General features: G+C 41.2%; 1 protein-coding gene across 2 annotated transcripts in view; it reads right to left on the bottom strand.

Annotated features, from left to right (window-relative positions):
- The window catches only part of vldlr (very low density lipoprotein receptor), a 63358-nt gene that overhangs the window by 20805 nt on the left and 28486 nt on the right, over positions 1-14067 (bottom strand). For both annotated transcript variants that reach the window (XM_031745673.2, XM_031745672.2), the window contains exons 4-9: positions 12344-12466; positions 10574-10782; positions 6133-6295; positions 4838-4960; positions 2919-3041; positions 440-559 (exon numbers count right to left, since the gene is read on the bottom strand). In XM_031745673.2, the coding sequence (XP_031601533.1) occupies positions 440-559; positions 2919-3041; positions 4838-4960; positions 6133-6295; positions 10574-10782; positions 12344-12466 (861 nt within the window). The remainder of the gene's footprint in view (positions 1-439; positions 560-2918; positions 3042-4837; positions 4961-6132; positions 6296-10573; positions 10783-12343; positions 12467-14067) is intronic.

Below are 14067 nucleotides of genomic sequence, written 5' to 3' on the forward strand. Positions count from 1 at the left end.
AACAGAACTGTGACGGATCAGTGCCTCCTAAACGTAACCAAGAGGATTTCTGCTTTTAGGAAAACAGATTACAACACGCCCAATCACATTACACGCCAAACCCTTCAGAGGCCAGAAGTGTACAACACCACCAGCCCACTGTGTCTGACCCACCCCTGTGATTAGATATTTGAGGGCAAGCATAATGAAATTTTCCTGAAGCCTTCAAGTTTTCAGATTATTGAATTCAGAGTATTGAAGTTGTTTGGTTTTTGGAAGGATGCCTATACTTTTGTACATTCAGACAGGGTCTTACACTTCTGAACCCTTTTAGAAATAACATTCATCCCGTGTTGAGTAATAGTTTTCCAACGCCAAATACTGCAGTGTTGTCAAAACTCATTTAAAATTTTATCTTTCAGCATTTTTCACCAAGCTGTGTAATGCAGAGATCGCATACCTCCGCAGGTCTTGTGGTCGATAAGCTGGAGCCCAGGCGTGCAGTCACACTCGTAGCCAATCACCATGTCTTTGCAGATGTGCGAGCAGCCACCGTTGTTCAGGAGACACTCATTAAAATCTGGAACACAGGAAACAGCTCTGTGGTTACTTGTGTGTCCAATTAGATCTAAAAAGGTTAAGATAAGGTGGTTTGGGAGAAGTCTGAGTCGAAGCTAAGCAAGGATTGTATTCACTGAAAGATGTCTTCAAACCACAAGAGGTTTGAAGATTATGACGAATTGGCATTTGTTAGTAGACTCCGAGGGTGGAACACGATATGGAAAAGCCCCATGACTTTCAAGAAAAATAAAATTTAAAACCAAAGAGGCTAAAACGTGCATCAGTAGTTCATCAGTAACCTGTGTGGATGTGAAGCAATGTACTGTGTAAGGTAGCCAGAAGATAAGCAACCAATGGAAAATCAGTGATGACGAGCGACTGTTCAGCCATTCCTAATTTTTAATATTTTGCTTCCAAGGAGAGACACTAGTTATTGCCTTTTAAAGCCTTTAAAATGCCTTGTAAAGGTTCTTTGGACGGCACCTGCTTTTACTCATTTATCAGAGGAATGTTTGTTAAGACACTTATGTAGTGTTAACTAAAAGGCACAAACCAGTGTTGCGTTAAGGCCTTTGGAGCACCACAGTGCCATAATGTAAACAGGTGTGGCCTAATTGCTTTCAAATCTGCTTTAAAAAAAAAAAACAAACAAAAAAAACCAACAACTGCAATTTCAACCTCTTGTATTAAAGGAATCTGGCTTTCTGATGTCCTCATCTTGTTCTTTATACATCAAGCGTGTGTATGAAAGCAACAGGCAGCAACAAGAACCAACAACTGCTGGCCTTGTCAGGATTAACCTCCTTTAACATGCACTTGGGTGATCATCATTTACATCAGCAAAAAGTTTGTAATTAGTGCGCTTGTTGAAATCTTAAAAAGCACAAATAAATGAGAATAAACCAAACAGCAGGGAGAGACTGACCTCCCAGAACCCTGCAATCACAACAGTAAGCACATGTGCATCTTCTGGGTGGTCAGAGCAAATCTCTAAGTATTGAAAAACCTCCCGAGGCTGAAATAGGAGAAAAATGAACCAAATGCATGACAAACCGAAGAAAATCCCTCAGCATGGCATCAGCTTAAAAGAAGTTGGCGTAAACTTCAGTTCACGGCGCTTTAGTTTGTCCGCAGGCAGAGAGCGTCAGTACAGAGATGGCTGATATTTACCATCATTAAGCATATACAGTGTGATTTATTAAGGTGTAAGGCTTAATGAGCCACAGGCGAACATCCTTTCATGTGCTCAAGCTACAGCTGTTATTCATTTCTAAGGGGGGGTTAGGATGTCAGATCAAGTTTTTTAAAACCCACCATTGCTTTTCATTTCCATTTCAGCACTCTGAACACTTGTTTGGCCACCAAGAATAAATTATGTACCCAATATGCATTTTGACAATATACACAAGTTCTGTACAATAATCTGTAATATTCTTACATAAATGGTCATGAATTGTCATGCAAATTTGTGAAGGTTTCTTCATGAGTGATTGTAGATTTTATTATTTGCAGATCTTTTCATCTGTTTGAGCTGCAGCCAAATTCATACATTTAGTATTCTGATTGTGGAAAGCCTGATAGTCACTTTTGGTTGAGTTGTTTGATCCATGAAAGAGAATTATTTAGACCTGAACTGTAGGACGCATGAAAGATTCATGGACTGATTTACGTAAAAAATCCACATATTATCAGCATAAATCCATGTGTAGCACAGAGGAAGGAATGTCATTGCCTGAAATAAACTCTCCCGGATACTTTCAGGCCCACGGGAAAAGACATCTGAACTCACTGAAAAGTAAATCATCTCCTGAACACGTTTCATCTTTTCATTGCCGTGAATGTCAAAATCAGCTTTCTGGAAACTCCAGTTTAGACGTTTGACTGCTTTACATCACTGACGTTTGGAAGTCTCAACTGGGAAAATATCAGAAGACGTTTACAAGCAGTGACATTCTCACATTATACAAGACTCTGGGATGACTGCATCTGAAATTAACAGCATTGTTTAGATTTGCAGATTATCAGGAAAATATGATAACAAGGAGAAAACGCAAACATTTTTATTTTGGTCATGTGGTGTGCCACTGATGGGAGAACTTGAGGAACTTGATGCTTTGACCACTAAAAGTCACTGCTGCCCAGACCCCACTGAGATGTTCACACTGTTCTGAGTTTGCAGCTCACTGATGTGGGAGAAATATGGGGGGCTTTTTTTCTTTTTTTTTTTTTTTTTTTTTTTAAACTGGTCTGCGGAGAAAAGGAGCAAGTCTGTGACCTAATGGGGACATGACCCAGACCTTGAAAAATCAGTAATGATGAATCCCATTAAATTTTTAAAGTTAAATTTTATAATTAAAAAAAGAAAAATGAACACTTACTGCATTCCTTGATCGGTTCATCGCTCCAGTCAGGACAGTCTCTGACCTTGTTGCACACTTTGCTCATCTCTATGCACTCCCCACTGCGACACTTGAACTTCTCTGGACCATTACACTGAGTCACTGCAGGGAGGAGAAAGGAGGAGGAAGAAGAACAACCACCTTCAACATTTGGATGTTGGGGTCAAAATTAAAACATGAAAGCAGGGAGTTCAGACCATTTGTTGTTGTGCGATGATGTAGAGGATATTGTCTGGGCACACTCTGGGCTCCTTAGTACCAACTGAGCATCGTTTAAACATCACAGGCTGCGTGTGTATCGCTACTCCATCCCTTTATGTCTGCAATGAACTCATTGGATGGCTGCTTCCAGCAGGACAATGAACCATGTGTCAAAGCTCAAACTGGTTTTTGAACATGAAAATTTGTGACACTGGAGACTATTTGAGTACAGTGAACTCAAACGGCCTCTAGCGTCAGACCTCAAACCAGAAGAGAACCTTTGGGATGTGGTGAAGTAAAAGACTTCAACTATACGATTAAATATTAAAGGCAGTTCTAAAGGCAAAAGGAGGTCCATACAACTATGGAAGGATTACTTAGTAAACTGCTTCGGGGCTTATTGTAGGTCCTCAGTCTATCCTGTGTGAAACTTAGCTCCTCTCCCTTTTAAAAAGCCTGGAAAAGCACATGTGGGCGGAGCTTCTAAGCTCAAAGCCAAAGGTGTGTGCCTGACCCAGGCTACGTCCACGGGTATTTTTGAAAACGGAGATTTTCCGTTTTCGTTTTAAAAATTAATCCCGTCCACACGTAAACGCAGAAATGAAGGAAAACGCTGCTAGGAACATGCCAAAACAACAGGTGGCGATATATTCCTAATCGTGTAGAAATGTTGGCCAATCAGAAGTGTAGAAGCCTCGGTAGGAAATAGTAAACAAAGATGGGGCATAGAAGCAGAACCGAGTCGTATGTGTGGAGGGACAGTAACTGTGTGTATATGTAAGCATTTAAACACTGCAGAGAGTAAAATTAACAGTATTGTAGAAATTCATTTCACCGAAACAATAACGTGGCGCACAGTGTGATGTTAAAGGCGCACACCTTTGACGCTGCGTTTTCTCCGTTTTTCGCGTCCACACGTAAATGCAAAAACTGAGTTTTCAAAAATATCCACCCTGGCAGGCGTTTTTAGAAATCTCCATTTTCAGTCACTGAAAACGCCGTTTACGTGTGGACGAAAGGTGCAAACACAAAAAAAAAAAAAAAAAAAAAAATCTGCATTTTCAAAAATACCCGGGGTACGTGTGGACGTAGCCCCATTTTACAGGACACACACACACACACACTATATTCACCAACCTCATGGTTTAAAACTAGACTTGTTTAAAATAAGCATTCAGCGCTGTAGCAGTATACACAGGACAGAAGGTGGCCTCGAACAATGCCTTTAAAAAACTGAAGTTGCTTAATATTCATCAATTTTTCCAGCTGTCAGAATAGATATTACAAAACAAATGTGATCACTTAAGTTTCTAAAACTACACTGAAGCAAAATCAAACTCAAGGAAACAAGATAATTGGGTGTTTGTTTTCCCACCAAATATACATCTTCTAGATTAGGACACAAAAATGAAACTGCCACAAACCTGGAGAGTGACAGCTTTCCTTTGAAGAAACAAGGAACCACTGAGGTTGACTATTCAAAAAAAAAAAAAAAGCACCCTAAAAAATGTCAACATTTGCATGCCCAGCAGCTTTAAAAACAAACACTGTTGGTACCTCAGGAGAGCCTCGAGTAAGATGTAAAAATGGAAACTTGCATGTTGGAGAAGAACCCCCCTCCAAAAAACCCCAAAACATCCTGATAATGCACTCAGGTGACGAGTTTGTGAACATTCACACCAACACGCAGCACTTACTGTTTCTACAGTTTGCCTCGTCTGATCCATCTGCACAGTCTCTGAGGCCATTACACTGTCTGCTGCCCAGGATGCAGTTCCCATCGTCACATTTGAACTGATCCGACCCACAGGTGCGAACAGCTGCCAAGGACACAAACATGAGTTACACATGTGCTGACATGGACTGCTCATTAAACACTTAACCGACTGACAGCAAATTGATCAGACAAATATTTGTGAATATTCAGTGAACCATTTAAAATCCATTCATCAGTGCAGAATAAATAAAACACCCAAGTTTGTTTGAGCTCAGCCAATTTGTGATAACTGTTCACTCAAAGATGAGTGAAAAGAAAAACATCACTAGATAATGTTTGTATTCATTAGCACCATATTAAAACTATCAGCCATGAAAGCTCTTGGAAGTAAAAAGAAAAAAAACAAACAAGCCAATTAAAAATGTGCAGATGACTGACATCTTGTTTGGTTTTTTTTTACTGAATCCTAATCACAGCATGGATTAAAGTGGAGAGCATCGGACTGATAGGCAACAAAGAGATTATCAGGTAATTAATGAAAGGAACGTAGGAGTGTAGCACCCATAGCTGGAGGGTTTGTTTTATTAAACCACTTAACACTGAAATAATTTAAGCCAGTTTATAACAAACATTTTCCTTTGATACAGACCAAATGAAACAAGTGAAAGCCAAGCTTTCTACAGGGGCAATACTGCTATTCTGTTCTGTAGAAATTGATACTCAGCACTTTTGTTAGAACAGCTGTTTGATGCTATATCCAAGTGTGCATCCGCTTTCTGCCATTTGTCTGCGTTTGGCTAACGGGGGCAGCGATCTAAGCAGAGATGCCCAGACCTCCCCTCAGAGGACTACAAAGGCATTCCCAAGCCAGCCGAGGGACACTCACTCCAATGCGTCCTGGGTCTGCCTCAGGGCCGTTTCCCCTGTAAGACATGCCCAAAGCTACTCAACTAGGAGGTATCCAGAAGGCATCCTAGTAAGATGTCAAGCACCTGAACTGCCTCCTTTCAATGTGGAGGAGTACTTGCTCTACGCCAAGTGCCGCCAAAATGGTGGGTGATAATCATTGTGTGACCATTTCATTTTATACGCGAACAGAAGCTCCACCTACTGGCTGTTGGGAAAGGCTACCCATCAGAACAACGCTGGATCAAATGGAGTTGGAAAGGAGCCCAAACTGCTTGTTTCAGATAGAGGATAAACTACAGCTTACTGTCCAGTATCAGCTAAAGACTATTTGGGATTGTGAATCACGCAAAGCTTGTGTGCACATACGACAGTTTGCTTCGTCACTGCCGTCCTTGCAGTCGGAGTCTCCATCACACCTCCACTTCTTGTGAATGCACTCTCCTGAGCGACACTGCATCTCGCTGGGCGAGCACTTGGCCGGGGGTGTTGGGTGTCGACCACAGTGGGATGGAGACTCATCTGATTGGTCCTGTTAGGACACAAGAGGTGACTTTTAGGGCACCGCAAGAGCAGATACTCATTTACTTTACAGAGAAACTAACACCATTTAACCAATCAGGAGGTCCTGTAATATGATCATGTCAAAGTGTTTTGCATTGTTTGTTTCAGAAAATTTTCAGCTTGCAAAATTTTCTGTGTGCCGTTTACTTGCCTCTTCTAGCAATTTCCTGGAAGGGAGCCTGCCATATCAAGTAAAAAGTATGTACCAGTTAAAATGGAAAACAGGTTTGTTTTATAACAAGGTGTTTGACCTTGTGATCATCAGATTAAAGACTGCCAGCAGGAGCAAAAACCAAACATGTACAGTCTAAAAAGGCCAATTTTTTGTCTTCTTGGTCAGTGGTAGTTCTCAAAAATACACTACACAATTTAAAAGACTTTAAAAAAAAAATAAAAATCCTGAATTCAAATTGCTTCTATTTGATGTGGTCTTTGGAAGGGTTTGGAAGACTTGTCTGTTGAATAGTGTTGAGTTTACAGTTAAGCACAGCCATGCCATGAGAATAAAAGCACTCCAAATTTTATTTGAAACGAGTGCCTTGGAGTTCTTTGATTTAGCATATATAATTTAGTTTTACACTTTCCATCTGCAGCTTTCATTAAGATTTGAAGCTTTCAAATTAATCCCCTGGAAATGCAGAGTGCTGACCAAAATTACATGCAAATTATATAAAGAACTGAAATTGAATGCTTCTAGCTTTTTAAATGTGCAACTCTGCAGTACTTTTACATAATTTAAAGGTCTGAGGTGTTGGTTGAACAAAGCATCATTGTAGCGGTGTCAGGCTCAGCTCTGGGACCATCTTTTGGACTTTTGAAAGCTACAGAGCCCACCTGTGGGAACCATTCATCCTTTTAGTCGGGAAAAAAAAAAAAAAAAATTCAGGTTTTTGGGGACTTGAGACTGCTTGTCAGAAAAAAAAAGTTAAGCTAACAGATTCACAGCTGTTATGCCACCTTTTCAATTAACCACAGCATCACCAGTTGCCTGACAGAAACTCCCAATTTGCACAGCAGTACAGCAACATTAAGTCCCTCCAGCTGATCCAAGCAGACAGAAAAGATTTGCCAAGCCAGGTGTAACACTGTTTGCCACACATGAGCAACTGATGTTGACTTTTTTTTCTTTTCTTTTTTTTTTAAATAATGCCGACTGACAAAGCCTCCATAAAGTAATTTCACGGAGGCATCCTGGAGTATCAACAGCTGTGGATGATGGAGCTGAGGGGGAAGGTTTCTTTACATTATTCCAGTAGACAGGAAAAATCTGAAGGCACAGACTGCCTCCCATCACCATTCATAAATACAACAGGTCTGAACTCTTTAACTAGAGTTAACTCTAGTTAATTTTGCAGAGAAGCAACATCGAGTGCATAATCCTCAAGTTTTTTTGTTGGCAAACTCCCGACTCAACAAAATTGTGAATGTATGACTTACAGTAAACCTGGCAGGGAGAGCTGATGGCTCAGACTCAGTGCACCAGACAAGCCGACTGGCCAGCCTGAAATTGATGTTTAAGTCACTGTATCTGAAGTATCTGTATCTGAGACACAATGTCTGACTAAAAAGCCAAGGAGTCCTTTATTAAACCAGCTGTGAAACAAGTTAAAACAAGCACATCTGGTATGTAATACTTTAATACAAACTTATTTCCTAGGGTCTGGCTTCAGTGTATGAGATAAACTTTTGTCAAGCTGCATGTTAAAGGCCATTCGTGGATTTTATCATTCTAATGAGACATGTTAAAACTTTAAACCCAGGCTTTGCACCATCAGCCACTGAAGGACAGAGCCCAGACACATCACGGTTCCTCTCACACAGATTTACATATGATCTGGAGGTGGAGGGGGCATACAGGTCACAGATGACATAGCCAGAAGCATTTAGCACTTAGATCTCCGATGATTAGCTCATTAATTAGAATTAATCTCTGCCAAACAGACCAGAACAGGATCAAGAGAAGTAGCAGGAAGGAGTTTCTCACACTTTCATCATCTCAAAGTCACCGACTCACATGGGAGCAGATTAATGGAGTGTGAGAACGCATGTGTCTGCTGCTCCGTAATACTGACGCAGGGCAGGCGGGGTGTGAGGAGTAGAGAGGGAACAATAACGACATTCCCACTGAACACAGCCCTTTAAATATTTGTGGGTGTGAGCGTTTGTGTCCGGTGATAAACACAGCCAATTAATGGGTACACAGCATATCGTTGACTCCGTAGAACTTGTTCTGCAGTGTGTGAAAATATTTGTGCGTGTGTAAGAGGCAGGTCAGTGACTGCTGGATGGTACGCGAAAATTAAGCTTGCAAAACTGGTGTGCATAGATGTGCGCGCCTAGGGATGTCATACTGCTTTCATTACAGTGAGGCTACACCCATTTAGGAAATGAGTGAACTTGTGCATCTTTGCTGTACACCTGCATAACATTTCCCGCATGCATTTTAAGTAACTGATTTCCATTCACTTATGTGAACTACTGCAGATGCATAAGGCTCAACAAAAAACACCTGAAGACAAAGTGAAGATGCAAAGCCAGAGTCAGGAAACCCGAGTTCTAACTCTACATGTCTCCGTCACAGATTTTGCCTATTCAATGTAGGATCTTAAAATAAAGTTTTAGTGTTATAAAAGAAAAGACTGATTTAGAAGAGACCAGATTGTATTCATGTACAAGAATGAGTTTCCTCATAAAAAGGAAAAAGTGAGCTTAAGCTTTTATTCATCAAGTGAAGCACATCAGTATTTTAGGGGTAGACTAATAAAGTTTGAGTTAACTATGCATATAAAGGGTCTCAAGTATTACAAGAGCAGAAAATGATTTAATACCTCTTCATGAATACGTATTGTAAGTATTAGTTAATAACTACTATGGTGGGGTGTTAAATATCAGACCATTGACAGATTTGAGGCAGACTGCCAAATTAAGACAGTCTAATCCTACTGCAACCCTGACAAAGGTTCTTTTTTAATATCTTGATGTAAAATGATTTGTCATGTCCATCCATTTCATGGAGTTTGGCATTATTCAGCGCCTCTGAGTCAGATTTCAGTTCCGGCATTCAGTATTCTCTAGCCAAGTCAAAATGGTCCTCTAGAATAAAGTGCAAGATCAGATTTGTGTCATCTGACATGTGGCAGATGCATCTCCCCTCCAGCTTGTGTGTGGGTGTGTATAATGCTGACACAGGAGGAGCCCTGTGACCAGTTAACTCAGCGAGTTTGCAGTTTCTGGATTGGCGCACTCGTTGTCTGCACCCGACGTCCCCCTCATCCCTCTCCTCTACTGCTCCCACTGAAGAGCCAGCATTCATTTCTCCGTTTTGTCCATACGACCGTTTTAAAGAGACGTTAAAACTGTGACATCGCCCACTGGGTTTCAACTCCACATTTTGGCACTACATCTGTAGCATTTTGGTTGCTGTCATGGTAGTTTTTGGTACCAGAAGTAACCATTCTTAGATCAGAGGGTGGAGTGCACTGTGGCAGTTGAACAGCAAGCTGGAGTCATAATATGGTTGTGCTGATGGACGTTGTCAGTGATCAAATATGGTCAAAAATAATGTCAATTATATCAAGTTTTTGAGCCACACGTTAAGTGTGTATAGCACTACATCAACCTCCTTTGCTGCCCAGTAGTGATGCTATTGGCGACTGGTGATGCCACAGTGGTACTGCACCACTGAGATATCACCAGTATCTTGTAATTCTAATTAGTACAAGATACTAACAGTAGAATTTCACTCTAAAAACAACTTCATCACAAACTCTTGGACAGATCATTACACAGCAGCCAATTCTATTCTAAATCCAGTTTTAAAGAACACGAGAATTTATGGAAAGTGCTTTTGGCACATCTGTGTCAGCTTAATGTTTTGGTCCTGGAGGTTGCAGCTGGGTTGTATTCATTAGATTTAATAAATTTGGGTCCTAAAAACAAACGTTGTTCTGGGTTCAACACATTCTCATAGTAAGTAAAAGAGCTAAAGAGCTAAAAATCTACACTGGTCAAAGGTCGGGTTTACTGATCAGAACGCCATAAGGATTTTATCCTACACGGGCTGTTTACTTTGAATCAGCATAACACCAAAACACTTTCCTGCCACGCTACCATACTTTACTCAGACTCCCATTAATCATCTGCTCCCATTAATAAATAACTGAAACAGTCTGGGTCACAAGGACCATATCCAGTTAAGAATTGTGTCAGAGTGCGTGTTGCAAATTAGTGTGTAGTATTCTCTTACCTGGCAGTCAACGTCATCGTCACACACCCAGCTGGCCGGGATGCATGAAGAGTTTCCACACTGGAACTCACTGGGCCCACAGGAGGACGGCGCGCACTCCACCTCATCTGAGCCATCGCCGCAGTCATCCTCGCCATTACACACGAAGTTCCGGGAGATGCAGCGTCCACTGGCACACGTAAACTCATTTGGGGCACATGTGATGTTTCCTGGAGAGGTTTATGGAAAATTGTGAGTGTGTTGTGAAAGGACTGACAGCACAGAGAACTTTTAATGCAGTAACAGTAATAAGACATTTTTTCAAAGAGAATTTATTTATGACCTCTGTTTACTGTTACCTGTGGGACTAATAAAGGCCATCTTATTAAGTTTAGCTTATTGTTTTTAAGCTGTAAAAAGTTTGAAGCCTCAGCCTTATTTGGTTTCCCTGGACGAGCAGCAGAGCACATGTCTCAGATTAACAAGCACAATGCCACGCTTCAACTGGAGCAAAACATGTGTCACATGAACACACACAGACCGAGTCCTGACAAGTTCACACATGGCAGAACTGAGTCAACAACTTGCTGTGTGCCTGTTAATGACTTACATCCAAAATACTCTATTTAAAATGCTGCATTTCGTGTTTACAAGTCCAGCTTGATGACCAGTTCGCACCCGTTTTTAAAACCTCAACAGCATCCAAGTCAGCAGGAAAACCCATCATGTGTGCACCTCTGCTTTCTCTAATAACACACCAGTATTAGTTTAGTGCAGCAGCTGGAAGCTACAATAATGTGCGAGACATTGAGGTTGCAGGATTTTGATTTACACTATTGTGGCAGCTCACTTTAAAAAAAGGTCACCGTCTGAGCACGCTACGCTGCAGTAAATCTCAGCACAGTTCAAGGACAACAGGGGTGCAGACTCAACAGGAACAAGCTACTAACTGTAGCTGAGCATCTGTGAGTGTCTTCAGCTGATACTAAGCAGTATTTAAACAATGATGTGTCTAGTGTCACATTCGTGCTAATGCTCAAAATTGGCACCTTTTAGACAACATGAGAAAGTCATTCACTCAGCACAAATGTGGAAAGCTGATTATTAAAATCTTCCAAGATATTATGGCTTAAAAGTATGCAAGCCATTTTAATGTGTATGAAAAGTAATCATTTGCCCTAATTAAAAATCAATGTCTACAGGGTGCTTCACTGTCAGATTGAGTTATCGTTCAGACCGGGTTGTGCAGGAAAAGCCGTTAGTGTGTTTATGCAAGAATTTAGGATAAACAGCTGGAGGAGGCAAGCTGGAGGAGGCAAACTGATGATGGCGATTAGAAGCAGTTTTAGTACTTCAATAAGAGCTGGAAACCAAATGTTACAAGTAATAAGCAGTACTTTGAGACACACCAAGAACTTCTTATGTGCACTTGTGATATTAATGAGATGGCAAGGAAAACTACTGAGCTGCAGCTCTAAAGGAGACTTCAAATGGCTTCACAGTGATTGTCTCAATTCATTAAGTCCATGACAGCATTTCTGCGGCTCTCAGCATCGCGGTGCTCATCAATGAACAGCAAACATACATCTGGAGAAATGAAGACGTCACTGCTCAGCCGTGACAAACTACACAACGAGCGTTTAATGGCAACCTGGGAATGTTTTAAATCCCAAAGGATTTCAAGTATACTGAACAATATCCTCATCACTTCAAATGGATTTAGAAATGAATAGCCAGTTTTTGAAATCAATTGAAGTCATGTGCACTCCAAGCCAAACAGCGTCCACCTACCACAGTTGACCTCGTCCTCGCCATTGTCGCAGTCCTTCTCGCCGTCACATTTCCAGAAGACTGGGATACACTGGGTGGAGCCGGCGCCACAGCTAAACTCATTCATCCGGCATGTCCTCATGTCTGTACGGAAAGAAAACAAAAACAGACCTTAGATATTTTCATGTTCCGTCATACATATATTTTTTTTTTAAATGTTTAACATATTTTGTGTTTTGTAAATGACATGTTTTCTCCCTTTAGCAGCAACACAGGAAATCGAATGTAAAGACAGAACAGCAGAGATGTTCTGCTGCAGTCACTAAGGCCAAAATGTACCACTAAGCGTCCAGCTGACTGCTGGTGCTGTTCCAATGAATTCTGTATTCTACCTGGATATTAAAAAGGACCAATTTAAGTAGAGATGGCTCAACTGTCTGTGTGCTTTTGTAAGCCGAGGTAAGAATGTAAACTTCTTTACATGGGTTTAGGAAACGTTGCACATCATGTTTACGTGATGAACAAAATCACAGTATCATCTACAGGCTGCAGCGACTCAGTTACCTTTAGGTTCATTCGTGCCAGCCCCCAATGACAATAAGTCACATTTTGTGAGAGACTGAGGGCTTGGGCCAAAGTTATGCTGCACTGAGGTGTGACTGAAAACAAAGTCAGATGTTCAGAACACCTCAAGAACCATACAACTGCAAGCTGTTACATAATCCATTTTGCTGGAACAGCAACAGCTTTGTTGTATAAATATGATTTTGCTGCATCAGTGTTGATATTCCTTTCATGTTTACGGTGCAAATATTTTTCCCCTGGTTAATCTGTCAGAATGTACAGGGTGGGCCATTTATATGGATACACTGTAATAAAATGGGAATGGTTGGTGATATTAAAGGCCTGTTTGTGGCACATTAGTATATGTGAGGGGGCAAACTCCTCAAGATGGGTGGTGACCATTTAGAAGTCGGCCATCTTGGATACAACTTTTGTTTTTTTTCCATAGGAAGAGGGCCATGTGACACAACTTATTGGTAATGTCACAAGAAAAACAATGGTGTGCTTGGTTTCAACGTAACTTTATTCTTTCATGAGTTATTTACAAGTTTCTCTTTGTTCACAGCCATTGACATGTCGAAGAGGTTAACACGTGAGGAGCGGATTGAAATTATGTTGATATCTGGTGAACGCAGTAACCGGGTCATTGCAGCAGATTTCAATGCAAGACACCCTACGAGACCACCCATCTCCCATGCTACAGTTAGCAAACTGCTTGCTACGTTTCGTGAAACTGGTTCAGTGTTGGATTTGCCAAAAATGTGGATGCAAGAAAACCGTCACTAATGAAGAAACATCAGCGGCTGTCCTAGCTTCATTCAGCAAGAGCCCACAGCGTAGCACTCGCCACATGTCACTGGAGAGCGGCATTAGTCGAACATCCCTTTGGCAGATATTAGCTACTCACAAATGGCACCCTTACAAACTCCAGCTACTGCAGCATCTCAATGAGGATGACCCAGATCGGCGCACAGAATTTGCAGAATGGGCAAAACAAAAATTGGAACAGGACCCTCAGTTCACGCAGAAGATTTTGTTCAGTGATGAGGCAAACTTTTATGTGAATGGTGAAGTTAACAAACAAAACCACCGCTATTGGTCTGACACTAACCCACATTGGATGGATCCCTCCAAGACTGTTGGAACAACAAAAGTGATGGTTTGGTGTGGTATATGGGGTA

Source organism: Oreochromis aureus, linkage group 7 (assembly GCF_013358895.1).
Source record: "Oreochromis aureus strain Israel breed Guangdong linkage group 7, ZZ_aureus, whole genome shotgun sequence".
In the NCBI taxonomy this organism is placed as follows: Eukaryota; Metazoa; Chordata; class Actinopteri; order Cichliformes; family Cichlidae; genus Oreochromis; species Oreochromis aureus.